This window comes from Sus scrofa, chromosome 9, assembly GCF_054392235.1.
Source record: "Sus scrofa isolate SSC_HxYL_T2T_F1_AM1 chromosome 9, Sscrofa_HxYL_maternal_Yorkshire_Landrace_v2.0, whole genome shotgun sequence".
NCBI classification, from domain to species: domain Eukaryota; kingdom Metazoa; phylum Chordata; class Mammalia; order Artiodactyla; family Suidae; genus Sus; species Sus scrofa.
The window spans coordinates 85,948,950-85,968,385 of NC_139391.1; the positions used below are offsets into that span (position 1 = coordinate 85,948,950).

The 19,436-nt window shown below is 36.9% G+C and overlaps 1 protein-coding gene across 9 annotated transcripts in view; it reads right to left on the reverse strand.

Annotated features, from left to right (window-relative positions):
* Positions 1–19,436, reverse strand: part of THSD7A (thrombospondin type 1 domain containing 7A) — a 446,288-nt gene that overhangs the window by 209,742 nt on the left and 217,110 nt on the right. For all 9 annotated transcript variants that reach the window (XR_014815883.1, XR_014815884.1, XM_084977147.1 and 6 more), the window contains 2 exons: positions 19,077–19,325; positions 16,396–16,577 (listed from right to left, as the gene is read on the reverse strand). Coding sequence is in view for 7 of the 9 variants with exons in the window: in XM_084977147.1 (XP_084833273.1) it covers positions 16,396–16,577; positions 19,077–19,325 (431 nt within the window). In the remaining 2 variants the exon portion in view is untranslated. The remainder of the gene's footprint in view (positions 1–16,395; positions 16,578–19,076; positions 19,326–19,436) is intronic.

A 19,436-nucleotide genomic window follows, 5' to 3' on the forward strand; every position in this document is an offset into this window, starting at 1 on the left:
AGTTCAGGAAAATTCTCACATCTTTTCTCTTGATTCTCTCACTCTGAACCTTCTTGTTTAATTCTGCATGACTATTATACTGGCTTTTATTCTCAACTTCTAATTTCAGTGTATAATTCTGAATAATTTGCTTACATTTGTCTTTGGTTTACATTTGTCTTAGGTAGTTATTTATCTCAATCTGTTTACCTCAACCTATGCATTTACTTCCAGTTAAAGTATCGTTCATTTCTAGAACTTCTTTTTCCTTTTTAAAATCTGGTCCTATTTAATTGTGACTCACTATATTTAACTCTTTGATTTTTCTTTTACATCTTTATTAAGTTTTAGCATATATATTTTATAGTTTATATATATTTCTAATATTTCCAAACTTGCATGTCTAACCTTACCATTGATTAGGCATTTTATTTTATTGCTTTTTAGGGCAGCACCCATGGTACACAGAGGTTCCCAGGCTAGGGGTTGAATCACAGCTAGAGCTGCTGGCCTACACAACAACCACAACAACCCAGGATCAGAGGCACGTCTGCCACCTACACCATAGCTCATGGCAACACCAGATACTTAATGCACTGAGTAAGGCCAGGGATCGAACCTACAACCTCATGTTTCCTAGTTGGATTTGTTTGCACTGCACCACAATGGGAACTCAGTTGTTAGGCATTTTAAATTCTGCTACCAATGAATGATTTTTCCTCATGTAGTTCACAATTTTGAACAGCGCAATTTATCTGGGAAATCCTGCAGCTTAAGTTAAGATATTCCCTTCCTCAAAGTTTTTGCCTTTGTTTATGTTAGGCCCCTTGATAATACCACTGCCTGACATTATTTCTTATACTAATTTCTCAGTTTTGTGGTCTTTGGACTTATGGAAGCAACATAAATTTGAAAGTTAAACTCCTAGGATTATAGGCCCATAGTTGGATTTCTTAAAGGTTTGTTTTTACTCTGTTCTAAAGCTGATCTACTTCTTGTCATCTTCCTCTCTAGGTAAGTTAAGTATCTCTATACACTCACTGATGCTGTAACTCCTTAAGGTTGATGAAGTAATGCAGTATTTCTGCTTGTACGAGTTCTCTGAGTACATATATGTCATGCCTCATAATGGCTCCACTCCCCCAGATTCCCATAATATAAATCTTTCTCCCACACCCTCCCTACCCAGTGATAACCACAGAAAATATAAATTCAGCCTTCATAGCTTGTTATGGGAAACTAATCAAGACCCCAGTTCTGCTCCTAAAAGTATTTATACTTTTATTTTTTTAAATTTTTTGTGTCTTTTTTCTATTTCTTTGGGCCGCTCCCCTGGCATATGGAGGTTCCCAGGCTAGGGGTCCAAACGGAGCTGTAGCCACCAGCCTATGCCAGAGCCACAGCAATGCGGGATCCGAGCCGCATCTGCAACCTACACCACAGCTCACGGCAACGCCAGATCATTAACCCACTGAGCAAGGGCAGGGACCGAACCCACAACCTCATGGTTCCTAGTCGGATTCGTTAACCACTGCGCCACGATGGGAACTCCTAAAAGTATTTAAAAGTTGCATCCTTCATGTCCAGGTATTTTGTAAAGAATGATTTCCAGCTATTTTAGTCTGCCATACTGCTGGAAATGGAACAGAAGTGCCATTATAGCAATCTTTAGGCAAATAAAGTTAAATAAGGATACAAGGCCATGCAGAAATGAAAAGCAGGTTTCCTTATTGGGGTTCTTTTGAAAGCTGCTTTCACATAAAAATTCACAAGATTTTTAAGCTATCTATATAATTAGAAAAGAGAAAAACAGACATACAAAAATATTCCTTAAATGAGTGGCCAACATGACACCGAGTGCATAAATTTTGACTCCCATCATTTGATCTAACAACTAGATCATGTTTCCTCTATTCAAAGTCAGAGGTGCTTGGGTTTGCAGCGGCCCAGCTAGCCGCTCCAGCCCTTGGGGGGAGCTGCACTCCCGTGTAACAACTGCCCAGGACCTCCAGCTCCCTACAGGAGCACCCCCTCCTCCCCGCAGCCCAGAAAAGCTACAGCAAGCTTGGCCGGGCCATGAATAGATCTGCCTAATTTTCAGACAGATCCTCCGAGTCAGGATGCCCTGGTGAAGAGCCTCTTGGGTTCGCAGCAGCCCAGCTAGCTGCTCCAGCCCTTGGGGGGTGCCGCACTCCCATGGAACAGCTGCCCAGCAAGAGCCAGCCCCCTGCAAGAGCCCCACAGCCCAAAAATACCAGAGCAAGCTCTGCCCGGCCGAGTGAAATCTGCTACCATCATGGTGTGGACCTCCCAGTCCTGTCTGCCATCAGGAAATCCTCCTTTGCTTCAAAGAGACCCTGTTAGCCCCACCAACACTCCAGAAAAGCCACACTGCCTCAAAAAAGACTGACCAATAATGCCAGCCCTCAGGAAACATTCCACGGCAGTGACAAGGCAAACACTGCCCGGCCATGGAGAGTACAACTCCACCAGAAAAAAGAAAACAATAAGCAAGATGAAGAAGCTGAGAAACCACCCCCAGTTAAACCAACAGGAGAACTCACCTAAAACAGTCAACAATGAAACAGATCTCTGTAGTCTGACAGACCTGGAGTTCAAAAGAGAAATAGTGAAAATACTGATGAATTAAGAGAAGATATGAACAGTAATGCAGATACCCTCAGAAAGGAAATAGAAAATATAAGGAGGAGCCAAGAAAAACTAGAAAATTCATTTGCAGAGATAGAAACAGAACAAAGGGCAGTAAAAACCAGAATGAATAATGCAGAAGAACGTATCAGTGATATGGAAGATAGAATAATGGAAATCACCCAATCAGGTCAGCAGGCAGAAAACCAAATCAAAAAACAGGAAAGCAATATAACAGACATATGGGATGATATAAAGTGGGCCAATCTACGCATAATAGGATAAGGGAATGAAAAATATATTTGAAGAAATTATCTCTGGAAACTTCCCAAATCTAAAGGATATTGAGTTTAAGATACAGGAAGCACAGAGGGCCCCAAACAAATTGAACCCAAATAGACCCACACCAAGACACATAATAATAAATATGGCAAAAGTTAGTGATAAAGAGAGGATCCTAAAGGCAGCAAGAGAAAAGCAGAATGTTACCTACAAGGGAACTGCCATAACATTATCTGCTGATTTCTCTACAGAAACACTACAGGCCAGGAGGGAATGGCAAGAGACATTTAAAGTGTTAAAAGGAAAAAATATGCAATCTAGAATACTCTATCCAGCAAGAATATCATTTAAAATAGAAGGAGAAATAAAAATTTTTTCCAACAAACAAAAGCTAAAAGAATACAGCAATACAAAACCCAGGCTAAAAGAAATACTGAATGGGCTTCTCTAAACCAAAAAGAAAGGAAGGAAAGAAAGGGAGGAAAAAGGAAAGAAAAAAAAAATAAGAAGAGGAAGAACTAGGACTGAGGAAACCACAATCAGAGAGCAGTCACTCAAATAAGCCAGCATACAGATTTAATCATGAACATGTTTCAAACAAAATAAAATTAAAAAGAAAAAAAAGAGTCATCAAAATCATAAAATTTGGGCAAGGGATGTTAGGAAATAAATAGACCCTTTTTGTTTGTTTGTTTGTTTGTTTCTATTCTTAATTTTAATATAGTAATGAAGTGTTTGAACCTACAGGACCATCAGGCTAAAACACACAATTATAGGAAGGGGTTAGCATACTTAAAAAACAGGGCAACCACAAGCCAAAACCAAATATTGCAGTCGAAAAAAATGAAAAAAAAAAAAAAACCAAACAAACACTTAAGCAGATAATAACCCGAGACCATCCAACCAAAAAAAAAAAAAAAAAGAAAGGAAGAATGGAGAACCATAGAATCAACTGGAACACGAGGTTCAAATGGCAATAAATAATCATCTATCAATTATCACCTTAAATTTCAATGGACCGAATGCCCCAATAAAAAAACAAAGAGTGGCTGAGTGGATAAAAAGGAAAAAACCTTCAACATGCTGCCTGCAAGAAACTCACCTTAGGACAAAGGATACATAGATTGAAAGTGAAAGGGTGGGAAAAAATATTTCATGCCAATAGACATGACAGGAAAGCAGGAGTGGCAACACTCATATCAGACAAAATAAACTTTAAAATAAAAGCCAAAGAAAGACAAAGAAGGACACTACTTAATGATTAAGGGATCCATCCAAGGAGACGATGTTACTACTGTCAACATATATGCCCCAAATACAGGAACACCCAGATACATACAACAAATATTAACAGACATAAAGGGAGAAATTGATGGGAATACAATCATAGTAGGAGACTTTAATACCCCACTCACACCAATGGACAGATCCTCTAGACAGAAAACCAATAAAGCAACAGAGGTCCTAAAGGAAACAATAGAAAAGTTAGACTTAATTGATATCTTCAGGACACTACATCCAAAAAAATTAGACTACACATTCTTCTCAAGAGCACATGAAACATTCTCAAGAATCGACCACATATTGGGACACAAAGCTAACCTCAATAAATTTAGGAGCATAGAAATTATCTCAAGTATCTTCTCCGACCACAGTGGTATGAAACTAGAAATCAACCACAGGAAAAGAAATGAGAAAAAACCTACTACATGGAGACTAAACAACATGCTACTAAAAAGTCAATGGGTCAATGAGGAAATCAGGAAGGAAATTAAAAAATACCTTGAAACAAATGATAATGAAGGCACAACCTCTCAAAATCTATGGGATGCTGCGAAAGCAGTGCTCAGAGGGAAATTTATAGCAATCCAGGCCTTTCTCAAAAAAGAAGAAAGATCCCAAATTGACAATTTAACCCTCCACCTAAACGAATTAGAAAAAGAAGAACAAAAAAGACCTAAAGTCAGCAGAAGGAAGGAAATTATAAAGATCAAAGAAGAAATCAATAAAATAGAGACTCAAAAAACAATAGAGAAAATTAATAAAACTAAGAGCTGGTTCTTTGAAAAGGTAAACAAAATTGACAAACCCCTGGCCAGACTCACTAAGAAGAGGAGAGAAAGAACCCAAATAAACAAAATTATAAATGAAAAAGGAGAAATCACAACAGATACTGCAGAAATACAAAAAAATATAAGAGAATACTATGAACAACTATATGTCAACAAATTTGACAAACTGGAAGAAACTGACAATTTTCTAGAATCTTACAGCCTGCCAAAACTGAATCAAGAAGAAACAGACCAACTGAACAGACTCATCACTAGAAATGAAATTGAAGATGTCATAAAAACACTCCCTACAAATAAAAGTCCAGGACCAGATGGCTTCACAGGTGAATTCTACCAAACATACAAAGATGATCTGGTGCCCATCCTCCTTAAACTCTTTCAAAAGGTTGAAGAAGAAGGAATACTCCCAAAGACATTCTATAATGCCACCATCACTCTCATTCCAAAACCAGACAGAGATAACACCAAAAAAGAAAACTATCGGCCAATATCATTGATAAATATAGATGCAAAAATTCCCCAAAAAATCTTAGCCAACCGAATCCAACAACATATCAAAAAAATTATACACCATGACAGGGAGGGTTCGTTCTAGGTTCACAAGGATGGTTCAACATATGCAAATCAATCAACGTCATACACCACATTAACAAAGAAAAGTCAAAAATCATATGATCATCTCAATAGATGCAGAAAAAGCATTTGACAAGGTCCAACATCCATTCATGATCAAGACCCTCGCCAAAGTGGGTATAGAGGGAACATTCCTGAACATAATCAAAGCCATTTATGATAAACCCACAGCAAATATAATCCTCAATGGGGAAAAACTGAAAGCCTTCTCACTCAAATCTGGAACAAGACAGGGATGCCCACTCTCGCCACTGCTCTTCAACATAGTTTTGGAAGTCCTAGCCATAGCAATTAGGCAAACAAAAGAAATAAAAGGCATCCAAATAGGAGGAGAAGAGATAAAACTGTCACTGTATGCAGACAACATGATACTATACATAGAAAATCCTAAGGACTCAACCCAAAAACTACTTGAACTGATTAATAAATTCAGCAAAGTATCAGGATGTAAGATTAACATTCAGAAGTCAGTTGCATTTCTGTATACCAGCAATGAAATATTAGAAAAGGAATACAAAAATACGATACCCTTTAAAATTGCATCTCACAAAATCAAATACCTTGGAATACACCTGACCAAAGAGGTAAAGGACCTATATGCCGAGAACTATAAAACTTTAATCAAAGAAATCAAAGAAGATGTAAAGAAATGGAAAGATATTCCATGTTCCTGGATTGGAAAAAATCAGTATTGTAAAAATGGCCATACCACCCAAAGCAATCTACAGATTCAATGCAACCCCTATCAAATTACCCATGACATTTTTCACAGAACTAGAACAAACAATTCAAAAATTTACATGGAACCACAAAAGACCCAGAATTGTCAAAGCAATCCTGAGAAACAAAAACCAAGCAGGAGGCATAACTCTCCCAGACTTCAAAAAATACTACAAAGCCACAGTCATCAAAACAGTGTGGTACTGCTATCAAAACAGACAGACAGACCAATGGAACAGAAGAGAGAACCCGGAAATAAACCCAGACACCAATGGTCAATTAATCTTTGACAAGGGAGGCAAGAACATAAAATGGGAAAAAGACAGTCTATTCAGCAAGCATTGCTGGGAAACCTGGACAGCTGCATGCAAAGCAATGAAATTACAACACACCCTCACACCATGCACAAAAATAAACTCCAAATGGCTGAAAGACTTAAATATAAGACAGGACACCATCAAACTCCTGGAGGAGAACATCAGCAAAACACTCTCTGACATCAACATCATGAATATTTTCTCAGGTCAGTCTCCCAAAGAAATAGAAATTAGAGCAAAAATAAACCCATGGGACCTAAGCAAACTGAAAAGCTTTTGCACAGCAAAGGAAACCCCCCAAAAAAACCCAAAAAGACAACTTACAGAATGGGAGAAAATAGTTTCAAATGGTGCAACGGACAAGGGCTTAATCACTAGAATATAGAAGCAACTTATACAGCTCAACAGCAAAAAAGCCAACAACCCAAGTGAAAATGGGCAATAGACCTGAATAGACTGTTCTCCAAGGAAGATATACAGATGGCCAACAAACACATGAAAAAATGCTCAACATTGCTGATTATAAGAGAAGTGCAAATCAAAACTACCATGAGATACCACCTCACACCAGTCAGAATGGCCATCATTAATAAATCCACAAATAACAAGTGCTGGAGGGGGCTGTGGAGAAAAGGGAACCCTCCTGCACTGCTGGTGGGAATGTAAACTGGTACAGCCACTATGGAGAACAGTTTGGAGATACCTTAGAAATCTATACATAGAACTTCCATATGACCCTGCAATCCCACTCTTGGGCATATATTCTGGCAAAACTCTACTTAAAAGAGACACATGTACCCGCATGTTCATTGCAGCCCTATTCACCATAGCCAGGACATGGAAACAACCCAAATGTCCATCGACAGATGATTGGATTCGGAAGATGTGGTATATATACACAATAGACTACTACTCAGCCATAATAAAGAATGACATAATGCCATTTGCAGCAACATGGATGGAACTAGAGAATCTCATACTGAGTGAAATGAGCCAGACAGACAAAGACAAATACCATACAATATCACTTATAATTGGAATCTAATATCCAGCACAAATGAACATCTCCACAGAAAAGAAAATCATGGACTTGGAAAATAGACCTGTGGCTGCCTGATGGGAGGGGGAGGGAGTGGGAGGGATTGGGAGCTTAGGGTTATCAGACACAACTTAGAATAGATTTACAAGGAGATCCTGCTGAGTAGCATTGTGAACTATGTCTAGATACTCATGTTGCAACAGAACAAAGGGTGGGGAAAAAAATGTATACATATAAGGGTAACTTGATCCCCTTGATGTAGAGTAGGAAAATAAAAAAAATAAAAATAAAAATAAATAAATTAAAAACAAACAAACAACAACAACAACAACAACAAAAAAACAAAGTCAGAGGTGTGCATTGTTCATTCAGGGGTGAAGAATGATATATGTGGATATAGCCCCAAGCTGAAATAGAAAATATTTAAGTGTACCTGAAGTGTTGAAGAGATAATTTTCAGATAAATTTAAAAGAAAATTGTACCATTTCATAAAGGGAAGAGTAAACATGTCAAACAATAAATATTTCTTAAATGTAGACTAAGTCAAATGCATTAGAAGCATTGCTTTTATGTTTACATGACTTCTGAGCCACCTCGTTATATTTTTCTTTGATTGCCTTTTTGGTTGAATACTTCCTGACATGTCATTAGCAAGCTCTTCCTCTACTAAAAAACTAAGTTACCTCTGGGGTAGACCACTGACAAGCTTAATCTAATCCCCAGCATGCAAGTTTTTATTAGCTTCCATTCCAGTGGCTAAAACCTCTTGGCATCAAATAGGGTAAAAGCCTTCTCTCCCACAAAACAGCAAGTGGATTGACTTCTGAGGAAAGTCTGACTCTTTCAGGGGTTTCTTATATTTTAATTATTCTATAATTACATCACAGTGCTTTTTAATCCCAGTGCATCAGTATAGGCTGTTGTCCAAATGCACCCACGGTGTGACTGAGTGCCTTTCCTTTTTCTTTTTCATTCTTTCTTTTTTTTAATTTTTTTTTTTTTTTTTAGGGCCGCAACCATGGCATATGGAGGTTCCCAGGCTAGCAGTCAAATTGGAGCTGTATCTACTGGCCTACGCCACAGCCACAGCAATGCAGGATCCGAGCTGTGACTGTGACCTACACGACAGCTCACCACAATGCCGGATCCTTAACTCACTGAGTGAGGCCAGGGAGCAAACCTGCAACTTCATGCTTACTAGACGGATTTGTTTCCACTTCGCCACATGGGAATTGGGAGTTCCTTTTTCATTTGCCATATGAAGATTAGTAGAACACAAAGTGATGTTTAGAAATACAGTGATAAACTATGAAAACTGTTCATACCATCACTAACTTATCAAAACAAAAGTGTTCATGACCAAACTTTATATATGTGTATATAATTTATAGTGTCCTAGTGACCTTTTCAAGTCAGTAATTTTAAAATATTTTTATATTTTTCTAAAATTTGTATCTATATAATGATGTTATAGGAAAAGACACAAAATCCTTTCATCTATTTCTAGCAAAATAGAAGGTAAAAGTAAACTACTATTCTTCCTGAAAAGTTTAAAAATTGTATCAGGGAATGTTCAGAGAATTCTAATACACATTTCTGATTGCAATGTTGTACAAGTCTAACATACCTGTTATTTCACAAGTGATGGATACGCAAGGTGTAGTGCTAGAATGCCATGTACTCTGATATTTATTTTCTGAAATAATAGGGACATAGCAACATAAGCATAGCCTTTTCTAAAAAGTAGTTTTGACTAAAATGGACTAGTTTGTGGAAACTGTGATAAAAGACTACAGTTTTAAAGACTCTGCATTTCACTTAGCGATGGTGACTATTTTATTTTTTTTCAAAACATGGGAAAACATGATCTCTTTATTTATCCTTCTGTCTACCTATTTATAGTTCAATCATCTTTCCTTCAATCCCTCTTTCATTCACTGATCCTCCATTTCATTCACTGACCCTCTAAATGTTTCTGCTGGTCTATCTCATCCTATGTCATTGTACAGGCTCATTATCCAGGCGGTCTTTCTTAATAACATCAAATCCTGCGTATCTTATCCAGATTTCAGAGGGGATTATTTGATACGTTTTCTACAAAATAACATTATAAAATTTCTTATAAATCATAGTAAGCTTTACGGTGCTTTATAAAAATACTTTGTTTCCATAATTTAAAAATATATTCAGTCAGTATCAAATGGAACACTTTCTTGAGTTACTATAGCTAAAATTTATATTCATTTCACTTTGAATTCTTAAAAAAAGAAGTCAATTCATGTTCATGCATTCAATGATCAGCAACATTTAATCAGCTTCCTAAGCCTTATGTTGATAACCTCCCCATGGGCAAGGCATCATTATGACATAGTCTGAGAAGGCAGATTTCAATTTCATGCCAGCTTATGCTGGACATTCGACAGCCCTCGTGGGATTCTGAACAGTAAGCTGAACAGGAGATTCTCAGAGATTTTTACTAGTAACTTTTCTCAGTAGAGAACTTGTCAAGACATTCTACTAAAGAAGTGATAGTGGAAATTTTGATCACCTTCCTAAATGACACAACAGAAAAGTTAGAATTAATCAACATTTTCAGGACATTACATCCAAAAAAAATCAGAATATACATTCTTCCCAAGACACATGGAACATTCTCAAGGATCGATCATATACTGGGGCACAAAGCTAACCTCAAAAAACTTAAGAGTATAGAAATTATTTCAAGTATATTCTCTGACCACAATGGCATGAAACTAGAAATCAATCACAGGAAAAGGAATAACAAAAAAAAATGACTACATGGAGACTAAACAGCATGCTACTAAAAAACCAATGGGTCAATGAGGATATCAAGAAGGAAATTTAAAAATACCCCAAGACAAATGATAATGAAGACACAACCTCTCAAAATCTATGGGATGCTACAAAAGCAGTGCTCAGAGGGAAATTCATGACAATACAGGCCTTCCTCAAAAAAGAAGAAAAATCTCAAATTGATACCTTAACCCAACACTTAAAAGAATTAGAAAAAGAAGAACCAACAAAACCTAAAGTCAGCAGAAGGAAGGAAATGATAAAGATCAAAGAGGAAATCAATAAAATAGAGTTTACAAAAACAATAGAAGAAATCAATAAAACCAAGAGCAGGTTCTTTGAAAAGGTAAACAAAGTTGATAAACCTCTGGCTAGACTCAGCAAGAAGAGGAGAGAAAAAACTCAAATAAACAAAATCAGAAATGAAAAAGGAGAAGTCACAACAGATACGACAGAAATACAAAAAACCATGAGAGAATACTATGAACAATTGTATGCTAACAAATTTGACAAACTAAAGGAAATGGACAATTTTCTAAAGACCTACAGCCTGCCAAAACTGAATAGACCAATTGAACAGACCGATCCCTAGAAATGAAACTGAATATGTCATAAAAACACTCCCTACAAATAAAAGCCCAGAACCAGATGACTTCACAGGAGAATTCTACAAAACATGCAAAGAGGAACTTATACCCATCCTCCTTAGACTTTTTCAAATGGTTGAAGAAGGAATACTCCCAGGGACATTGTATGACACCACTATCACCCTAATTCCAAAACCAGACAAAGATACAACCAAAAAACAAAACTATAAGCCAATATCTTTGATGAATATAGATACAAAAATTCTCAACAACACTTTACCCAACTGAATCCAACAACATATCAAAACGATCGTACACCACAACCAGGTGGGATTCATCCCAGGTACACAAGGATGGTTCAAAATATGCAAATCAATCAACATCATACACCACATTAACAAAGAAAAGTCAAAAACCACATGATCATCTCAATAGATGCACAAAAAGCATTCAACAAAGTCCAACATACATTCATGACCAAAACTCTTACCAAAGTGGGTATAGAGGGAACACACCTTAACATAATCAAAGCCATTTATGACAAATCCTCAGCAAATATAACACTCAATGGAGAAAAGCTGAGCCTTCAAAATTAGAACAAGACAAGGATGCCCACTCTCACCTCTGTTATTCAACATAGTACTGGAAGTCCTAGCCACAGCAATCAGACAAACAAAAGAAATAAAAGGCATCCAAATAGGAAGAGAAGTGGTAAAACTGTCACTGTACACAGATGACATCATACTATATATAGAAAACCCTAAGGATTCAACCAAAAAATTAATTGAACTGATCAACAAATTCAGCAAAGTAGCAGGATAAAGATTAACATTCAGAAATCAGTCACATTTTGGTATGCTAACAATGAAATATTAGAAAAGGAATACAAAAATACAATCCCCTTTAAAATTGCACCCCCCAAAAATAAAATACCTGGGAATACATCTGACAACAATGTGAAAGACTTGTATGCTGAGAACTATAAAACATTAATCGAGGAAATTAAAGAAGATGTAAAGAAATGGAAAGATATTCCATGTTCCTGGATTGGAAAAAATCAGTATTATAAAAATGGCCATCCTACCCAAAGAAATCTACTGATGCAAAGCAACCCCTATCAAATTACCCATGACATTTTTCACAGAACTAGAACAAACAATTCAAAATTTTATATGGAACCACAAAAGACCCAGAATTGCCAAAGCAATTCTGAGAAACAAAAACCAAGCAGGAGGCATAACTCTCCCAGATGTCAGGCAGTATTATAAAGCCACGGTAATCATGAGTGTGTGATACTGGTACCAAAAGAGACATTCAGACCAATGGAACAGAACAGAGAGCCTAGAAATAAACCCAGACACCTATGCTCAATTAATTTTTGACAAAGGAGGCAATAACATAAAATGGGAAAAAGACAGTCTATTCAGCAAGCATTGGTGGGAAACCTGGACAGCTGCATGCAAAGCAATGAAATTAGAACACACCCTCACACCATGCATGAACACAAACTCAAAATGGCTGAAAGACTTAAATATAAGACAAGACACAATCAAACTCCTGGAAGAGAACATAGGCAAAACATTCTCTGGCATCAACCTCATGAATATTTCCTCAGGTCAGTCTTCCAAGGCAACAGAAATAAGAGCAAAAATAAACCAATGGGACCTAAGCAAACTGACAAGCTTTTGCACAGCAAAGGAATCCCAAAAGAAACCAAAAAGACAACTTACAAAATTGGAGAAAATGGTTTTAAATGATGCAATGGACAAGGACTTCAACTCTAGAATATACGAGCAACATACACAACTCAACAGCAAAAAAGCCAACAACCCAAGTGAAAATGGGCAAAAGACCTGAACAGACATTTCTCCAAGGAAAATATACAGAGGACCAACAAGCAGATGAAAAAATGCTCAACATCCCTGATTATTAGAGAAATGCAAATCAAAACCACCATGAGATACCACCTCACACCAGTCAGAATGGCCATCATTAAGAAGTCCACAAATAACAAATGCTGGAGAGAGTGTGGAGAAGAGGGTACCCTCCTGCACTGTTGGTGGGAATGGAAGATGGTACAACCACTACGGAGAACAGCATGAAATCTATACATAGAACTCCTGTAAAACCCATCCATCTCACTCTTGGGCATATATCCGGACAAAGCTTTCCTTAAAAAAGACACGTGCACCATCATATTCATTGCAGCACTATTCACAATAGCCAAGACATGGAAACAACCCAAATGTCCACTGGTAGATGACTGGATTAGGAAGATGTGCTACATCTACACAATGGAATACTACTCAGCCATAAAAGAGAAAGAAATTATGCCATTTGCAGCAACATGGATGGAGCTAGAGGTTCTCATCCTGAGTGAAGTCAGACAGAGAAAGACAAATACCGTATGATATCACTTATATCTGGAATCTAATATATGGCACAAAGGAACCTTTCCACAGAAAAGAAAATTACAGTCTTGAAAAAGAGACTTGTGGTTGCCAAGGGGGTGGGGGTAGGGGATGGGGAGGGAGTGGGTTGGATTGGTAACTTGGGTTTAAGAGATGCAGACTATCGCCTTTGGAATGGATTAGCAATGAGATCCTGCTGTGTAGCACTGGGAACTATGTCTAGTCACTTATGATGTAGCCTGATAATGTGAGAAAAAAGAATCTATACATGTATGTGTAACTTGGTCCCCATGCTTAACATAGAAAACTGACAGAACACTGTAAACTAGCTATAATGAAAAAACATAAAAATCATTATATAAAAAAAAGCAAAAAAAAATACATTTTGATCACCTAAATATTGTGTTAACAATTGGGACAGTTACATGAATAAAATGTGGATACTCTGAAATATCACATAGATGTATTTTCCCTATTGTCTAAAGATGCCATCACCAACTTAAGAAATATCCTGATGATTAAACAGATAGAGAGAAGATACCAAGTTTTGAATATCCCACTTTATATTTTGTAAATATTTTAATAATACATATTTCAATCTGGTAAAAACGAAATATATTAGTTCTAAGGTAAAGAGTTTTTATGATCTCTGTGGTGTTATCAGTTAATAGCAGTAAATACATCAATGAATAAAGTGATTTAATATGGTCTTGCTTTTGTGCTAAAGTGGTTATTATCGTTCCTCTGTGTAATATTATGTGCCAAGATAATAAAAGAAATTAAAGTGAATTTTTTTCCTTATTTCCATATCAAGAAATTTTATTTTGATCTAAAATATTATATTTTAGTTAAGGTATTTTTAATAGTTTGGTTACGTGTGAAAGCAAGACATTTTTAGAACACAAAGTGTGAATCTGCAAAAACAACAGTTAGACCTTGTTCCTCAAATTAAGTGCAATACAAATTGCGCTTAAAGTTTGTTGTTGATTGTTACAGTCAGAATTTCTTGAGATCAGTACCTTCTTCTTAAGACTATTGGGGAAGTTATTTTGAGAGGTTTCCCTGTTTTTCTAAGGTAAGTTTCCATTCTTTCTCATTTATTGAAGAAGAAATAATGAACAATCTCCACAGCCCACAGTTTAACTGTTATCCATTCACACATACTTAGTCTTTACATCTCACCTTTGGGCGGCAGGTGTATTAAGTTTCCAATTGGGAAATGCTAAGCGCTTCTGGGGGAAACTCAAAGTTGTAACTGTTAAGGAAAATCAACTGTTTTTGTTAAAACTATAAGTTTATTAATATTCTTGCTATTTGACATGGAAGGACACATATTCTTACGTTATTTGTATTCCATAGTTACATGATAAATATTAATTTTAGAAAGTGACTACTTTCTTATCTTTAATCTCTGCTTTGGCATTTGCTTTAATTCAACAAATACATCTTAATGATATTCTTTTGTGCTTTCCCTTTTTTTCTGTGACTTTTATTTTTCTTGCTACATTGTGTTTGACAGCAACAATAGGGGAACTCTATGACAAAATGATTTTAAAAATAACCAGTTGCAATTCAGAATTCTGAAGGATTTTTAGAAAGTAATAACCTACAGGATATAATTGACATTCAGAAACTAAAATCTGATCTATCTCTAGCAATGAAATTATACTACTCTGAAAGGACTGCTGTAATAAATCCGCCTAAGAGTGTTAAAATGTAGCTATTAAAGTGGCCAAGAAAATATTAATGTACTAACATTACATGTTTTATGCTACTTCTTAAAACCTCAAGATACATTAGTAGTAAAATGTATCCCAAGGCTGGATTCCTAAATGAGTTGACATGCTGTGTAAAGTTAGTAGATTCAAAACAATTAAACTTTCCAAGTTGTAAATGCAAAACTTTAGTCCTTATTTCCCAAGAATTACTGGTCACTGGTTCCACTCCTTCTGAGGTGACGCAGAGGAACCATCTTCCTCTCTTCCATCTCTTTTTTGTTTTTTAAAACATCTATTTCTCTTGGTTCTTTCCCTTCTTTCTGCTTATGTGGTTATTGTTGGTCAGATTCTTTTTTTTCTTTTTTTCTTTTTTTTTTGGTGTTTAATACATGCTGTATATCGTGCTTAATACATGCTGTAAACTGCCTCTTGCATTAGTGACACACCTAACTGTATGGGGTGTACATGTCATAACTTAGCTCAAGTGCCAAGTTATGAAGGTTTATGATGAAGGTTTCTCTATCTCTGATGTCCCATAGTTACTCTAAAACTCAGTTACAACACATATTATATTGCATTATAAGTACTGGTTGGTTGTGTACCCTCATGATGACAATGAGCACTTTCCTGACATGAAATCTGTACTGATAAATTTCTTTTTGTTGTATGACCACACCCGTGACATAGAGAAATTCCCAGGCTAGGGTTGAGTCAGAGCTGCAGCTGTCAGCCTACACCACAGCCATGGCAACATGGGATCTGAGCTGCATTTGTGACCTATGCTGCAGCATGTGGCAATGCCGAATCCTTAACCCACTGAGTGAGGCCAGGGATTGAACCACATCCTCATGGATTCGAGTAGGGTTTGTAACCCACTGAGGCACAACAGGAACTCCCTATTCTATTTTTATAATTAATACCTCATGTTAAATTTTGACTCAGAGTCTGAAAGTCAAAATTTAAAGATAGGCTTGTCAGTAAATCAGAACTGACCAAACATTGAACTGTATTAATTGTCTCTACAACCATAAATTGGACTACTGTTCACCAAAATCGCTATCAGCTGTAATGTGAACAAAAATACAGCTGTTCGGGTCCCAAATGGCAGCACATACACTCCTACTGGGGGATACCACAGTAGGTCTCCACAGGAGAAAAGAAAACAAAGTTTACCTTCTTTGTCCTTGGGGGTGTTTAACTGTGAAGGGAGGTTCTGCTTAGCCTGCACACAGTACACCTCCCGGGTCTGGATCCCTCCTCCACAGAGGGCTGTCTGGTTGCCCCGCCTCTTGTCCTGTTGGCTGAGCAGAGGGTCCACACGGCACTCAGTCCACTCCGTGGTCCTCCAGCTGTACCTGGAGAAAGAAAATGCTGGCAGTGGCAATGTGTTATGGAATTAAACTTTTCTCCACTACTATTTCATTCTCAAAAAGATTAATCTGAAAAATACTGTCCTCTTGAATCAATCTTAGACCCATCTATGGAGCAGATTCAGTTTCAGTCCCTTCTTACACCTTTGCTTTGCTCCATTTAAACAGGGGTTAAATTTAAGATGATCCAGTTTTAATTGCAACTACTGGAAGTTACTTATAAATATTTTATGAAAAGAGAACATAATGCTGAAAACATGAAATTTTATGTTCAATTAAGCTAAACTCAGGCTTGCCCTTTCTTGATGCTTATAAACAAAGGGAGACTGAATCTGAAAATGGAAAACATTCTAAACGATGATGAACCCAGACATTTGCTTTGTCTTTCATAAAATGCATGAAAATTATTGTTTCATACTGGATCAAAACCGTAATTGTGTGTTAGTAATAAAAATATAACATAATTCAGAGTTTTCTCTTTACTTGAGAATACATTTTTTTTTTTCCTATTGCAATGAGCATCCCTGATGAGTGCTGATGAATGATGAAAAGAGCTGACATTTCTAATCAGTGGAACACAGGAAAGATGTTCTGTGATTCTGAATTAAAGCTCCAATCAAGACTATGGTGTGAAAAAATGTCAGGTTATTATCAGCTCAACACACGCTTTAAGGAGATAGGCCACTATTTCCTGATGCCATTGAAGATAGAAAGTGATGGCATTTCTCCACCTCAAGGAAAATGGATATTCTAAAAGCACAAGGAAAATGGCTCAGGTAGCACTTTGTGTCACCTTAACCAAGATACTTCCTTGGTAATCAGATAAACAGCCAACATAGGGAAAAATGGATGTACTAATGTTCATCTCAATTAGACAAAAAGGTTCAGCGGGCTCTCAGATGTCTGAGCTAGATGCTTTACTTTCTCAGTGGTCAAGTTTCATGACAGTAAAACTGAACTTTATGCCCGTTTTTCATTTTTACAAGTGGGAGATTCATGGCTTAACAGAGGTGCAGGACTGGGGCATCAAGAACACTTGACATATATTTATAAAGGAAGTGCAGTACCTAGGTCAATTCTAAAAACCTGGATAATTGATGCCTTGGGTGGGGAGAGAGGGAAAGACAGTATAATCAAACAAGTTATCCATTAGGGGAGTTAAAATGAATTTTTTTTTTTCTAGAATGGAGTACCAATGTAGGTCATCTGAGGGAGTCCAGTGAGAAGAATAAAATTTTAGTAATATAAACTGATTACACATTGTAAAAAAAAAATTCTCCCACCCACAAGGGGTTAGAAGAAAGAGACTCAGAACATATATTTATTTTTTTAATCATCAATGGTATTTGACTATCTGAAAGAATAAAACACCTAGCTTGAGACAAAACTTGAAGACACATGGAGACAAAATACTGATTAGAGAAACTAATCCTTTGTTATTATTATTGTTATTACTGTTAGAAATGGGGGGGTGGAGGAGAAGGAGTAAATTTTCCTATTGGTTCATGAAGTTCAAGTTGTGTACAAGTTCTTTAAATGTTTAAAATAGTCTAGGCAACTTCTCAATGAAGCATGTGCATATCTACCGAGAAATTAAGATTCTGTAAGTTGTTTTATAAATATTCTATATTCAAACTAAGCTGAAATCTATTTATTGCCAAGATAGTTCACAGTAAGGTTTTAGAAATGATGTTTTTAAGAATAAAAAGAATATAGTTATACTGCCAAATATTTCAAAATTAGTCTTATTGCATCTGATTTCAATGAACATTTATTGGGCACTTACCGTGTGCCTGGTCCTATAATATATGCTAGTAATTAAAAAACAAACAAACCTCTGCCCACAAACTTAATAAGCACCATCTTTGTCCTGAAGGAGCTTAAAGTCTCATTATTTTAATGGAGTATTTTATCCATTAGGATAATGGATAAATCAATAGGATTTGTTACATACAATAGTTAATTTTAATAGGACTTCCTCAATAAGCAATAGGAACCTGTATTTGGAAAGTTTATTTTACCTTACAGACTAGTTGATGCACTATTGTTCTAGGTCCAAATCCAACCTGTCCCATTTTTATAAATACATTTTATTAGAATATATCCACACTCATTCAATCACATATTGCTGATAGCTCTAATGGCAGAGTTGAGGCATTGTAACAGAGACATAAGTGGCTCCTAAAGACTAGTATACTCACTCTTGTCAATACCCATGATAGAAAATACATAGAGAACTGCTGCTAAAAACCTAACTTTCATGGGGATTTGGAAATACAGCTTGTTAAAGACACTTTTTTTCTGCAACACCAGTGTTTTGCTATAGGATAGTGTTTGTAAAGAGACATTTTATTTTTCCTCTTAAAATTTGTAAAAATCACAGTTTCTCAGCATATGGTTCAGTTGGAATCAAACCATTAAAGGAGCATGCAATTGGGGCAGGCAAGGCCCCAGAGGCTGCCATCCTGTCCTTGATTAACTCACGTGGCACAGGGGGCGACACCATCTCCTTGAGACACACAGGGCTCTTTCTCCTCAAGTTCTGGGCACTCCTTCTCGCTGCCAATGGGAAACTGCCTGATGAGCCGCATCCTCACACGCGTGCCTTTGGGGGACGCCATGTCGTGACACGTTTTTGAGCAGGGGCTCCACTCAGACCACTCCGACACCTGGCACTCTTTCATAATCACACAGGCCTGGAAGGTCATGGGCAGCTTCTCTTGCTTGCAAAAGCTGCAAAAGAGCATTAATATTCTCATCACAAACCCAATGGCAGGCATGAACTGTGTCTTCTACACTCCAGAGTGAAAACAGCATGGACATTTTAATTTCCACTTGGTGGTG